Source organism: Macrobrachium rosenbergii, chromosome 56, assembly GCF_040412425.1.
Source record: "Macrobrachium rosenbergii isolate ZJJX-2024 chromosome 56, ASM4041242v1, whole genome shotgun sequence".
NCBI classification, from domain to species: domain Eukaryota; kingdom Metazoa; phylum Arthropoda; class Malacostraca; order Decapoda; family Palaemonidae; genus Macrobrachium; species Macrobrachium rosenbergii.
The window spans coordinates 12,548,310-12,564,301 of record NC_089796.1 but is presented as its reverse complement, the minus strand read 5'-3'; the positions used below and the strand labels follow the sequence as shown (position 1 = coordinate 12,564,301).

Sequence of the window (15,992 nt, the reverse complement as noted above, 5' to 3'; positions counted from 1 at the left end):
CAACTGATGCCTTGCTCGTTTGGCCCAGATAAAATTAATTTTCTGTTAATTTTAAAATGTTTCCCCGTTTTACTGAAGTAGACATCCTGAAATATGATTAGGATGTCACAAGTAACTAGCTATTATTGTAATGTTCCGTAAGTTTGTAACGCAGGAATTCATGACTGAGAACACTTAATGAACGCAGGAACATTAAAGAGAATACAGTACAGAGGTTTTCGTATTGATAGGGTTTATACTGACATAAAATAAATCCTTCGTTGCTTTTTCTGCATATATTAAATTCACTCCGAAAGGGTTTACGTTTAATGGCAGTGCCTAAAACACCCAGCAACCGTCTTTTATTTTTTTCATTTCTAGCGTGACTTCGGTCTGTAGGACGCACACACTCGCTTATGTATGTAAATAAATATACATATGAATTTTTGTCACACAAAAATATATTCACATATATTACGCCACTAATGTTGTTTAATAGCGAATTCGCTGTACCTCAAGAATAACTTACACCCAAGAGGAATTATAACCGAATGTAAAATAAAGTCACACGTGTATAAATGACGACAATTCATAAGCAGCCAGGTGTTACGAACTTTCCAGTCTGCTGTCATGGTGGAGATGGGTTAGTAACCATTCTAAATAATGAACCTGAATTGGAATGGAATGGAATGGAATAAGGAAATTTTGGCCAAAGGGCAAGCGCTGAGACAAATAAGGTCATTCAGGGAAATTGAGAGTAGAAAGGTTTTAAAGGTGTAACAGGAGGAAAATCTCACAGTGGCACTATGAAACAATTATTATAGAAGGTGGAAAGTAAGATGGAAGAAAGAGAATATGAACGTAGTTACAGTAAAAGGAATGAGAGGTGCAGCAGCTAGGAGCCGAGGGGACGCTGCAAAGAACCCAAGTAAAGCTTAAAGCGCGCGCGGCTTGAAGTGCACTGTATATATTTTGTCAAAATATATACAGCGGAGTCGATACCAACTTTTAGCTCCCTTGAAAGGCAAGTGATCAAAGTCACTATCTGTCGCTGTTTCTCAAACAGACCATGGTACGAATCCTAGCCGGTGCAGAAGCTCTTGACAGTTATAATTTCCCTTGGGGGAAAGTTATTCCCAAGGTGCAACGACTTCGATATTAAACGATATTTGTAGCTCAACATTACTTTGGTGTGGAAAAAACTGCATTTGGTACTGTACAAATATCCGTCAACAGTGGGAGTGTCAAGGAAGTGGTATGCAACATAGCTCATCATGCTCATTGTTGGGGGAGTCGGTAGAGCTGCGGACTGTCACTCGATGGCCCGGAGTTCAATTCCCCGGCCGGCTGATGAAGAGTTAGAGGAATTTATTTCTGGTGATAGAAATTCATTCCTCGCTATAATGTGGTTCGGATTCCACAATAAGCTGTAGGTCCCGTTGCTAAGTAACCAATTAGTTCTTAGCCACGTAAAATATGCCTAATCCTTCGGGCCAGCCCTAGGAGAGCTGTTAATCAGCTCAGTGGTCTTGTAAAACTAACGTATACTTTATGCAACATAGCTCAAAATTCAACCACGATGGTCATGTACATTTTGTCAATAGCAACGAGGGCTCATGTATATGTGTACTGTATACACACACTATATATATATATATATATATATATATATATATATATATATATATATATATATATATATATATATATATATATATATATATATATATATATATAACTTCCTTGACACTCCCACTGTTGAGGGATATTTGTACAATACCAAATGCAGTTTTCTCACACCAAAGTTCAAACCGTATTAAAAATTGTTGCTGAGGTTGACCGTGATTAATCAAGATGGCTTCAGCTGGGCAGACCTCAAGCAGATTTGTGAGCTATTTTGTGCGTGATAGATATGGGGTCTCCCTTGAAGAAACCAATCAGCGTTTGCATAACATACAGCCAATAGGTGCGTGCGTCCTATCGAGCTTAGGTGTTTTACGTTTCCTTGTAAACAGTAGTGATCTGTTACCGCGGGATGTTTGCGAGAAGTTCCGTACATTTTCGTCTTTTCAGTGGCAGATATGAACCTTTAGACTTGCGTAACTATGTCAAGAGGTAGCGATAACTTTCACGGTGTTGCAAGACCGTCTTTTAGACGCAAAGACCCTCGGAATTTTAATTCGCCAATGTGTTAAGGTTGATCATCATGCGTTTTGGTTGACGCAAGCATTAGTTGTGGACGACCCTACTCAGTAACCAAAAGAAAGTGATTCAGACCACGATATAAGTGGAATTATGAGGAAAGATAGTCGTAGTGCCGATCGAGTTGGTAGTGACAGTGACGAGAGGAGATACGCAGATGATTCTGAACGTTTCTGATTGGGATTAAACTACGTTCCTTTTTCAACGTTCTCGTGGCTTTTGCAGGACATGAGAAAAACTACAGAATGAAAATCTCTTCTTGAGGGTTAGTGTTTTTCCTGTAAGGTTTGTTTTATCATTATAATACTAATTTACTTGCAGTTGATTGATTTTTTGGCAATTGTTTACAAAAGGTTCGCATCAATATTTGGTGTTTGACCTTACTAAAATAATACAAAACCCCTTAATATGTACAGTAACTTAACACAACCACCTAACCTAACCTAGGGCGCCGTGCCCCTACCTAGGCCTAGCGGGGGGCTTCGCCCCCTCCTACGATCCCCCCTTAAGGGCACAATCCAACGCATCAAACAAACACCAAATATTGATGCGGACCTTTTGTAAAGAATTACGGATTTTTTTTTATATCTTGGGGTGTTTTATTTTGTTTAGTGTCCATATCAACTATTTTTCTTGTTTTGCTAGCCTAGCCTACTGATATCTTTATAAAAATACTCGAGTTATGTGGAGGGTGAACAGCAAGGTTCGTGTGGGGAGCTGAAGACGTGGAGCTACTTAGAATCCTTTTATAATCCTTACCTTGCCCGATATTGAACGTTTCCCTCTATCCCCGTGCTGGGGTTGAGGTAGGGGTGATAAAAACAAGTAGCTTAACCTAACCCAATGTAACCTGAGCCTCTCAGTTAGTGTAAAATCTCAAAATTGCCGAAGAAACCGGTCGTCAACGAATTTATGTAAATGGTGTTAAAGTTACACTATCACGAAAGAGGTTATTTTCGTGAATTAACCTACGTGAAACCATTTAAGTCTTAATCTTGAAGCACTTTAGCCCCGCGAAACTGCACAAAGTTGCCAATTAGCCTATAGTGGGAACACTGAATTCGCGTATATCCGTTCATGTGTAACGTCACGTTATACAACAAACATGCTTTGCTTAACCCCCTCATGTATGTATATATATATATATATATATATATATATATTATATATATATATATATATTATATATATATATATATATATATATATATATATATATATATATATATATATATATATACATACATGTGTACTGTTATATATATATATATATATATATATATATATATATATATATATACTGTGTATATAATGTATGTATTGTTTATATGAACCGAGGCGTATATACGAGGTTAAACTGATAATCTATCGCAAGTGCGTAGCCTTATCAGCTCAACTTGACGGTTCGTTTGTAGTTCCAACGAAAAACCATTTTTACCACTATACGGCAATGATCAGGTCTGTTTATATATCTCTCTCTAATGCCATCACTCATTCTCTCTTCCTTCTTTCTCTCCGTAAAACATGTTAATGCTCTGGCCAGTTTTTTTTTATCCCTCTCTCTGTAAAATTGTCACCAGTTCAATTCAGCCTATCTAAAGTATAAAGGAATAAGAGAGAATAACTGTATTTGTAATTGGTATGAAATTATATATTATATACATTGTATATATATATATATATATATATATATATATATATATATATATATATATATATATATATATATATATATTATATCATTTTATACCAATTACAAATACAGTTATTCACTATTATTGCTTTATACTTTAGACATTATATATATATATATATATATATATATATATATATATATATATATATATATATATATATGTGTGTGTGTGTGTGTGAGTTGTATGTACACAAAGGTATGTTTAAAATTATTCAAACGAGTCTTTGCAGAGCTTCCAACATACCTTTTTGAAACTGTATTTCTTGAAGTCAGTCATGATAATATCATTAATAGTAAAAGAAGACACATCTGGTGGGAACCTGAATCTTTCAGTTATTGTCAGCATAGGAGCAGAGCTTTGCGTCTCAGGTTGTATTTGACGCTTTTCGACTTTACAAAATGCCAATAAGTTGTTTTTAAAAAGATTTGGAAATTTAGGGAACCATGAAAATGCCATAGTATATTCAGATTATTTATATTAACAGCTGAAGGAGAAACTTTGAATCAATTAAACCAACATGAAAATATAAAAAAAATGCTATAAACTATACATTTTTTTAGGCAGATGTATCTGTTTTATAGGCTAATGTATATATTTTGTAGGCAAATGTAACTGTTTTACAGGGAAATATATATATTTTTTAGACAGATGTATCTGTTTTATAGGCAAATGTATATGTTTTGTAGGCAAATGTAACCGTTTTATAGGCAAATGTATCCTGTGTTATAGGGAAATGTATCTATTTTTTAGGCAGATGTATCTGTGTTATAGACAAATGTATATGTTTTATAGGCAAATGTAACCGTTTTATAGGCAAATGTATATATTTTTTAGGCGAATGTATCTTTTTTTATAGGCAAATGTATCTTTTTTTAGGCGAATGTATCTTTTTTATAGGCAAATGTATCTATTTTTTAGGCAGATGTATCTGTTTTATAGGTAAATGTACAGTATATGTTTTGTAGGCAAATGTATCTATTATGTAGGCAAATATATCTAGTTTTTAGGCAAATGTAGGCTATATGTTTTGTAGGCAAATGCATCTTTTCTATAGGCAAATGAATATGTTTTGTAGGCAAATGTATCTGTTTTATAGGCAGATGTATCTATTTTTTAGGCGAATGTCTCTTTTATAGGCAAATTATATGTTTTTTAGGCAAATGTATCTGTTTTTTAGGAAGATGTATCTGTTTTATAGGCAAATGTAAATGTTTTGTAGGCAAATGTAAATGTTTTATAGGCAAATATAAATGTTTTGTAGGCAAATGTATCTATTATGTAGGCAAATATATCTATTGTTTGGGCAAATGAATATGTTTTGTGGGCAAATTTATCTGTTTTATAGGCAGATGTATCTATTTTTTAGGTAAATTTATCTGCTTTATAAGCAAATGTATATGTTTTGTAGGCAAATGTATCCGTTTTACAGGCAGATGTGTCTATTTTTTAGGCAAATGTGTCTGTTTTTTAGGCAGATCTATCTGTTTTATAGGCAAATGTAAATGTTTTGTAGGCAAAATCTGTTTTGTATCTATTTTACAGGCAAATGTATCAGTTTTATAGGCAGATGTAAATGTTTTTACAGGCAAAATCTGTAGGCAAATGTAAATGTTTTGTAGGCAAATGTATCTGTTTTTTAGGCAGATGTATCTGTTTTACAGGCAAATGTAAATGTTTTGTAGGCAAATGTATCTGTTTTATAGGCAAATGTATCAGTTTTACAGGCAAATGTATCTGTTTTACAGGCAAATGTAAATGTTTTGTAGGCAAATGTATCTGTTTTATAGGCAAATGTATCTGTTTTACAGGCAAATGTTTTTAAATGTATTTGTTTTTAGGCAGATGTTTTATCTGTTTTATAGGCAAATGTATCAGTTTTACAGGGCAAATTTTTTGCAGATCTGTTTTTACAGGCAAATGTAAATGTTTTGTAGGCAAATGTATATGTTTTATAGGCAAATGTATCAGTTTTACAGGTAGATGTATGTGTTTTTTAGGCAGATGTATCTGTTTTATAGGCAAATGTAAATGTTTTGTAGGCAAATGTATCGTTTTACAGGCAGATGTATATTTTTTTAGGCAGATGTATCTGTTTTATAGGCAAATGTATATGTTTTGTAGGCAAATGTATCCGTTTTACAGGTAGATGTATCTGTTTTTTAGGCAGATGTATCTGTTTTATAGGCAAATGTATATGTTTTGTAGGCAAATGTATCCGTTTTACAGGCAGATGTATCTGTTTTTTAGACAGATGTACTGTATATATTTTATAGTTTTTATATGGTATAAATTTCTCTTCCGTGCATGGTATGTCATTTTTGTTTGAGCACTCTTATTTGTCTAGTTCTGTTCCAGTTTTTTTTTTTTTTTTGTATTGAGTATATCGACAAAGACGTTTAGGAAAACGTATAATAACTAATATGTAAATCAACATGGGTTCAAAAGAAAACAATTAGTAGAGATGAAAGAACGAGATGACAGACATCAGCGTCAAACCAAACAGTGGGGTTGAACGTACGAGTGCATTCATTTCTTCCCCTGACTGGCCAATGACGTGGTCAAGCTCGCTTCGGAATGCTAAAGGCTCCAGCAGTGAGTCGCCTCCCGGTGTTATTAAACCAACTCGCAGCAGGGTTCGCTATTCTTTACAAGAAGATTATTGGGTTCGTTATTCTTTACATGGGAATAATCGGGTTCGCTGCTCTAGACATGAACACTTCGGCACCAGACATTTTGATCCTCCAAGTACTAAACGAGGCGAAATACATTTGACAGTGTACTAAACACGGCGAAACAGTGTAGATGAATCACTGTTTCGCCGTGTTTAGTACTCGCCCTGACGTGGAATTGGAGTTCGGACCGGAAAGGGCTGGCCATCCTTTACAGGGGGATCATTGGGTTCGCTGTTCTTGACGTGGAGATGTTGGGTTCGCTAATCTTGACATGATCCAAAAACATAACTAGTTCCTATGGTATGGAGGTTTGCAGAATTAACGATTGAACGTTGCTTTGTTTTGCGAATTTGCTAAGAAAATATGCGATGCACTTACCAACTAAAGATTTAAAACGAATAGAATTTACCATTACATAAAAGACAGCGAGAGAATTTTCTGTTTATTCTCGCGTTGTATTTAGCTTTCGCCTGCGACGTATCGCTTTTTGTTATGTTATCTGTGGTTGTAACCTTTTTATTTGACGACGCACTTTTATTCATGTGCGAGCATATCCGTACAGTAGGCAAAAATTGTTGGAAAGAAAGGGGGAAAATGAGGCTCTAAACATAATTAAGTGTCTGATAAGAAAGTAAGAAGAATATATGCGGAAAAAATGGATGAAAAATGGGTTAGAGTCAAAGACTTAGAGGTGATAGTGTAGAGAAGAAGTATGTGAATTTCACGCACAGGGCTCTATAGTTTAACCGGGAGTGACTGTGAGCGTAGGATGGTAGAGAGAGGGGATAAAAACCGTGGGTGGAGGGATGGGGAAAAGTGATGTTCAGTGAAGGAAAAATAAATGATGTGAGGTGTAATGAAAGAAACAGAAGGCTGAATATAAATAACAATCTTGGAGAGACTAAGAATTTATTATAAAAGGAATTAAATGTACAAAAATTAAGTATACCTTAGTTTAACCAGACCACTGAGCTGATTAACAGCTCTCCTGGGGCTGGCCCGAAGGATTAGACTTATTTCACGTGGCTAAGAACCAGTTGGTTACCTAGCAGCGGGACCTACAGCTTATTGTGGAATCCGAACCACTTTATACCGAGAAATGAATTTCTGTCACCAGAAATAAATTCCTCTAATTCTTCACTGGCCGGTCGGAGACTCGAACTCGGGCCTAGCAGAGTGCTAGCCGAGAACTCTACCGACGCTAAGGTACTGTTGGAAGCTGAACTCCAGTGTCTTATTAGGGCATACGAAGTATGTCTGGATGAAGGAAAGATTTTGATGGAATGTGAGAGAAGAATAATTATTTCTGAGTGTAAAAGTTTAGGCAATGGAAGAGACTGTACAAATTATATGGTCGTGACATTACCCCTCGTACCTAAAAAATTATAAGGTAGGATTTTAACTGAGAAAGATTAAACGGGTAACAGAGGGACTGATAGGAGAAGAACAGTGCGAGTCGGGAAAATGTGGTAGGTGTATGGTTAAGAACTTGTTATGAAACAATAAAATAAGAAGTGTGAAATTGCATGGAAAAAGCTTTTATGAGGCATACGAGGATGTTAAAAACAAATGAAAAAAATCAACAGAGGGATAACGTGAAGGATGCTATGGGTGCTTGGTTTGTAAGAAATGGAAAAAAAAAACATTAAAAATTTTAATGATTGAAGCAGAACATGTTTTAGAATACAGGAGAGCGTTTAATTTGGCGTAAAAGGGAGTCAGAGACAAGGGCATTTTTGGAATATTGATGGCTACTTATTATCCACAGGGATGGAGTGCTGCGAGAATTTAAATAAAGTACATTTGGTGTAGGTACAAAGTAGTGGGTTAAGACAATAAACCGCGGATGGTGTTTGGAATGTTCCCCCTTCCACCCCTGCCCCGGTCTTCATTACGCTATATCATCAAGAGAAGATGATTTCATCATTTATTTTACCACGACATATCGCATTTTGTTAAACAACCTTACAAGCCACGCAAGTACGCCTATAAACCGATAAGAATTCGAGCGGAGGGTATGGGGTATAGGCTACTCCTATTCTAAGTCATGTCGCACCTATTCGACATGTTTTTCAATAACTTTGTAACCTCGTTTAAATACGGGGGATCATTCTGAGAACAAATTGACTCGAATTTCAGTTTCCATTTTAAAATCAAAGATGCGCCCCAAGTTTTGGTTATTTCGCAACCAGGTAAAAGAAGGCGCAGGTAAAAAAAGGTAAAAAAAGTCGCTCCTTTCTATGTGTATTTACTTTGTTCGTGGTATATATATATATATATATATATATATATATATATATATATATATATATATATATATATATTATGAAAATAGCGTAGTCTTCCTCGTGCATCGTTTACGAAAAAGACTACAAACGGATTAAGTCAGTCAGTACGCAGGATAGAACAACAGTAGCAGTAGCAGTAACAGCAGTAGCAGTAACAGCAGTAACAGTAACAGCAGTAGCAGTAGCGGAACAGAAACGAAAGACATACGGGAGCGCAACTACCGCCAGCATTCAGCCCACCGACATAAAACACAAGTGAAATAATTAATAATATAATATTAGAGTCAGAAAAAATTCCCTCTAATAAAGAGAGAGAGAGAAGTGTGGGACATGGGGTGGGGGGAGGGTGGGTCAGAGGGAAGATGGCGGACCTCTTAATCGCTACGTGCAACATTTTCAGAAGGTGGAATGGTGATCATATCACGATGAGATATTTATCTCTCTTTGCATACTCAATAGTAATCCACTCTAAATAAAGATCAAGCTAATCACCGACGCTAATCAGCAACGCCCACCTAATCAGCGGTGACAATCTGATCCTGATCAACCACGTTAATCAGCAACGTCCATCTGGCATTTTTATATCTACTAATGCATAAGTGTGATTTGGTGATTTTGCTTTATCAGTATGATACGATTTAGACCAATAATAGAAGAAAATAATCCACGCTGGGACGGAGAAATCATTTAACCAATAAAATTTCAAACACCGCTAATTGCGACAAAATGATGACGAATTACTCAACTGCGGATGAGAAGCTCATGTCATTAATTTTGCATTACTTTTATTTTACTTACTGAAACTTTACTGACGTTTACTTTGATTGAGATGACTAATATCGTGGCGCAAAATAGGAAAAAGTAAAAAATGTGCCGAAGTTTCTTCGGTGCAATCGAGTTTTCTGTACAGCCGCTACAGCGTATAACCAAGGAAACCGAAAATAGATCTATCTTTCGATGGTCTCGGTATAGTGCTGTATGAGCCGCGGCCCATGAAACTTTAACCACGGCCCGGTGGTGACCTGCCCCATATCGTTGCCAGACGCACGATCATGGCTAAATTTTACCTTAAATAAAATAAAAACCACTGAGGTTAGAGGGCTGCATTTTGGTATGTTTGATGATTGGAGGGTGGATGATCAACATACCAATTTGCAGCCATCTAGCCTCAGCAGTTTTCCAGATCTGAGGGCGAACAGAAAAAAGTGCGGACGGGCAGACAAAGCCGGCACAATAGTTTTCTTTTACAGAAAACTAAAAAAAAAAAAAACGAGCCCAGAGGAAGATTTAGTGTAAAAAAAAAAAATACAATTTTCACCATCATGTCACCTGTAGCCAACAAACCAGGAAGTTGGCACGAGATTTATGGTAATGGTTGAACGCGGCTGAAAGCAAGGGAGAGAGTTTTTTTAATTGTGAAATGGCAGAAGTCTGCATCTGTGTCATCATTCAGTGAGACGGGAAACTAATTACCGCTAATGGCCGACCTGCCTCTCCAAAAATGGAAGGTTATAGGAATAAAAAAAAAAAAAAAAAACCGAAGCGGGAAGAGAATCCTAAAGTTTTGCAGCGGGTGAGGAAGGGACGCTGAATTGTGCCTAGTATCCACAAAGGAAATGCGGAGAAAGGTGGTTTAACGGGTGTTACGAGGGAGTGTTGCTGATGCATTTAATCCTTTTATTTCATCATGTTCACGTTTTAGTTATCAGTAATCGGTATCAGATGATTAGGCTTATACGAATAAAAATAATAAAAACTTTGCGTGTGCAGGCGTCGGTCTGCATTGGGAAGTTGGAAACGATTTTTTAAGTGGAATGATACCTTGAGTACCTATTGTACGCACGCACACACACACACACTATATGTATGTATATATATTTATATATGTGTGTGTGTGTGTAGTTAAGAATGGCTATTAAAAAATTACACATACCTTGTAATTGTCCGGTAGATTTTATATATACATACATGCATATATTATATATATATAATATATGCATGTATGTATATATATATAATATATACATACATGCATATTATATATATATACATATATTATATATATATATATATATATATATATATATATATATATATATATATATATATATATATATATATATAATGTGTGTATTGTACGTATAAACACACAATACACACATATCTATATATATATATATATATATATATATATATATATATATATATATATATATATATATATATATATATATATATATATATATAATATGCATGTATGTATATATATGTATAAACACACAATACACACATATCTATATATATATATATATATATATATATGCATAATATATGTATGTATATATAATATATAATATATACATATATATATATATATATATATATATATATATATATATATATATATATGTGTGTGTGTGTGTGTATTGTGTGTTTATACATACATATACATGTGTATGCGCGCTTATCGTAGCTTTCGTCTACGTGCACGGCAGATCATAGCGTCAGCTAAAGTTTTTTATTTGAAACAAACTTAAAAGCTGGTCCTTACCGATAAGGCGAAAGCATCGTTATTTTTCTCTTAACGTTGTGTTTCAACACGGAAGCATTTATAGTTACGTGTGAAGAGGTCTCCCACCTCGTGTGAACTAATACGTTGCTGTTTGTGTAGAACGAAATATACCACACTGACACAGTTGGGAATTTTAACCTCCGGTAAAGTCTAGTCACGTGCTTGTGATCATATAGGCTATATATATATATATATATATATATATATATATATATATATATATATATATATATATATACCGTATATATATCTGTGTGTACGGAGTATATATATATACACACACACATTATAAGCGCTTAATATGACATGAGAGAGAGAGAGAATTGAGCACACACAATTTGAGTAACCAACTATAGCTGTACTTTACCTGTGATATCCATTTGGGAAGGATACATGTAAATCGTGAGATTTATCCCAAACAATAACACACACACCCAGAAGGCTTCTGTCTTGAACCTCATGATCTAGGTTGTATTTTGAACAGCAAATATTGATTAAAATTAATTTTTATTTGATAATGGAGTCGAAGTAGTTGTGGTCCTGGAACTGGCCAAGGAGGAACAATTGCGGTTCGAAGGATAAAAGAAATCGCCGCGAATATAAGTACTTTGTCCGTTTCAATTTAAATCAGATCAGGAATCAAAGGAAGACTGCAGTGCACTTGACGATACGAATTGAAAATGACCGAACAGATCTACCAAGTCCATAATTCCACAACTGAATAACGTTCGAGCGGTAAAATCAAATTCGGATAACAGTTTCGAGGCGGTCCATCTCCGAGCTCTATCTTGCCCGAGCGGAGGTCGTGTTTCCGAGTGGAGATCGAACAGACCACTGTTTGATTCGGACTTCAGCCGGAGACACCTGCCGCGTTTCAAAGCATGTGTCCGTTGCTCGGTTTTCGATGGCAATTAACTTTTCCCATTTACTCGACTGCTTTTGGCTCTGGGCAGCCATTGTGATCGGCATCTCGCGTTTCTCAGGCCAGTTCGCTTTCGCTTAGGTGGTTTTAGTTGATCGATGGTAACGGGTTCCCTAGACTGAACTGATTTATATCAGTTTGCTGGAGTTGAATGTCACTCGGCGTTGCTCAGTCTGATCTCGCGGGTTTATTTAGATATTTTTGTGGTTTGTGGGCGTAACCGTCACGCTTACGTACGCAGGTATATTTGTAGAGACAACAAGGCTATAGGTCCCGCAGGGTGGTAGTGCCATCAGTACACCTCACACGGTGCACTGTAGGCATTACTTAAGGTTCTTTGCAGCGTCCCTTCGCCCTTAGCTGCAACCCTTTTAAGTCCTTTTGCTGTATCTCCGTTCATATTCTTTCTTCCATATTACTTTCCGCCCGTTCCTAACAATTGTTTCATAGTGCAACTGCTTTGAGGTTTTCCTCCTGTTGCACCTTTGAAAACCCGTTTACTCTCATTACCTTTCAGCGCTGAATGACCTCATAAGCCCCTGAGCTTGGCCTTTGGCCTAAATTTTATATTCTGTTCCATTCCATTCCAACAAGCCTAGATTTGAAGGGGAAATGGCATAGAATTACCTGAATATAGAGCAACATAATAAGTTAACTGAAATAAAATCCACTGTCAGAACGTTTCGAGCAAGTCCAAGAAAACGATAAATTCAGACAACAGATGTCTCCATCAACCAAGTTTCCGGTGCAGCTGTGGCAGCCCGGACCAGCCACAAATTGCCCATTGCGAAGGCCGTGGAGGTAGACAAGGGAGTACAAGGGAAGGTCGGAAAGTTCTGACTGATGTAATAGAGGAGTTACAGAGAAAAGCTTTTTAACTAGTAGAGCGTTTATTAACAAATGCGTGAGACTTAATGTGGTATTGAATTTGCGTTTTGTGTTCCTGTTCTCTGCCCCTGTTAAGAAAATGATAAAATCCCGGGAAAACAGGGATCGCCCTGATCAAGTAGATGACCTCCATTTTATTTGTTTATATTGCTCGATAAGATCATAAATAATTATACCTTTTATCAAAACCAACTAATGTGACACACATACCGAACTACTAATTCTTCTTTCGACCTTATTAATCCCACCGTGTAGCAGGGTCGGTCGCTCGAGTCAGCTTTCCCCATCTGTTTCTATTCCTTGCATTTGCTTCCCCCCGTCCCACCTCACCCATATCCCTCCTCACCACATCATCCATCTGATCCACTGACGCCCCACACCCCTCCTCCCCATCACTGGAGTTCTTCGTTGGGTGAGCGGGTTCCGTTCTCAGCTACCACTCTGTTGGCCACGAGTTCGAATCTCCGATTGGCCAATGAAGAATAAGAGGAATTTATTTCTGGTGATAGAAATTCATTTCTCGCCATAATGTGGTTCGGATTCCACAATAAGCTGTAGGTCCCGTTGCTAGGTAACCTATTGGTTCTTAGCCACGTAAAATAAGTCTAATCCTTTGGACCAGCCCTAGGAGAGCTGTTAATCAGCTCAGTGGTCTGGTTAAACTAAGATATACTTAACTTTTCCCCATCACTGGCATGTTCTTAGCTCTCTTGATTGGTTCCATCCCCTCTCTTCTTATTACATGGACATAGTATCTCAGATGAGCTTCCCTAGCTAAAAGTTAAGTACACATTAGTTTAACCAGACCACTGAGCTGATTAACAGCTCTCCTAGGGCTGGCCTGAAGGATTAGACTTATTTTACGTGGCTAAGACCAATTGGTTACTTAGCAACGGGGACAGCTATTGTGGAATCCGAACCACATTATAGCGAGAAATGAATTTCTATCACCAGAAATAAATTCCTCTAACTCTTCATCAGCCGGCCTGGGAATCAAACTCCAGCCCAGCGAGTGACAGTCCACAGCTCTAACGACTCATCCAACAAAGAGCTAGCCTTCTCCTTTATATTATATACCACACATTCTTCTTTATATCTTGAATTCTCCCTCCTTTCCAGTAGTGGTATTCCAGCAATCCATCTCACCATCCTCATCTCCGTTCTTTCCAGCAGTCCCTCCTCTTTTTCTCACACACATCGAACTAACATTTGGCAAAGTAATTTATAGCTCCATGATGAGCTCTAATTATCGAATCCATCTAACTTAACTGTCATAATTTATGCTCTTACGATAAATCTGTGCAAGTTTATGATAGTAGGTTTTAATCACATTTTCTCTCATTTTTTTTAGAGCCCTATACAATGACAAGACATAATCCTAGCGAGCGTGGGTAAACTGAACAATCTGTGACACAAATATGCTATAACTTTATTTCCTGGGGACATTGCCACATAAAACGGGCAATTTTATTTGATAACACCCATTCTAGAGGAGATAATTTAATATTCAAGCAGTATGTCAGTATTTCTGTGGGCAGTGACCCTGAACAAGTTTTTGCCCACCCATTTTTATATTGCTGTAAATTTAATCCCCGGCAAGATCAACACTCGAACATGCGATACGTGTGCGATGTGTTAAGTAAAGGCTTTAGATATATTGATATTATCCTATTTATCAACAGCGGTAAACAACTTATGTCAGAAAAAAGCAGTATACATCCATAAGATTTTCTACTAGAGTAAATCATCCTCGCAGACAGCTTTATGTTTTTAATACTGAGAGTGAGGCAGTAGGTAAAAACTCGCCACATATTATGTAAATCTCACGATCGAGAAACCGAAATCCTTTCGCTTATGTGATGGTAAGTAGAAATGTATTTGCGCGGGGGAATGTCCACCAGGAAATCACCCACGCAGAATATACCTGATCTAAGAACCACGGACACAGGACACTCTTGCCCTGGACATGCTTTTGAAACGCTTAGCCGCGCTGTTCGTTACACTCTCTCAGCTGTGCGGTGTATTTACACTCGGTTAGATTAGGTTAATCATTACACGTTGGTTCAGGTGGAAGCTTTAAAAGCTTAGAAAATGAGAGGTGAGTATCCGTGGCATTTGAACAAACCCGCTCGGTGGATGACGAGTGTGGACCCTTAAATGATCCACTTGAAGCAGCCGTGTCGCTAAAGATGGTATGCAAACATGTCTCTATCTCTTTGCATATGTGTATATTCTGTCCACTTTTAACTTGCGTTTTTATTCTTTTCACCATTGAGCTGTTTCTCTCTAACAAGGGATAGCTCTAAGGAAGAATAACACGGTGGCTACTGTATATATATGTAATTTATATATACAGTATATGTTTGTATATATACAGTATATATATATGTATATTTGTCCATAGCTGGAAATTAATTGTATGCAATGTTTTTTAATTATCAATTTTACTACTATTCTCAATATTATTACTGTCATTACCATTATTTTGAATACATTTTTATACTTCCTCAGCAGCTATGTGGATATTGCCGATTTATCATTTTTTATTATGTTATCTCATGTATCTAGATTGTGCATGTTATTGTCTCTACTTTGTATATTCCATGTACATGACCTTGAGCTGAAATAAAATCTATTATTATTATTATTATATATACATACAGACATGCAGACATACACATATATATACATATATATATATATATATATATATATATATATATATATATATATATATATATATATATATGTACACGTTAACTATGGGTTCGT

The 15,992-nt window shown here is 36.4% G+C and overlaps 1 protein-coding gene across 1 annotated transcript in view; it reads right to left on the bottom strand.

The window, feature by feature from the left end:
• The window catches only part of LOC136836681 (carbohydrate sulfotransferase 1-like), a 23,063-nt gene extending 10,594 nt beyond the window's left edge, over window positions 1–12,469 (bottom strand). The window contains exon 1 of the mRNA XM_067101157.1: window positions 11,778–12,469. Coding sequence (XP_066957258.1) covers window positions 11,778–11,871 — 94 coding nt within the window. The 5' untranslated portion in view covers window positions 11,872–12,469. The remainder of the gene's footprint in view (window positions 1–11,777) is intronic.
• Window positions 12,470–15,992: the final 3,523 nt, after the last annotated feature.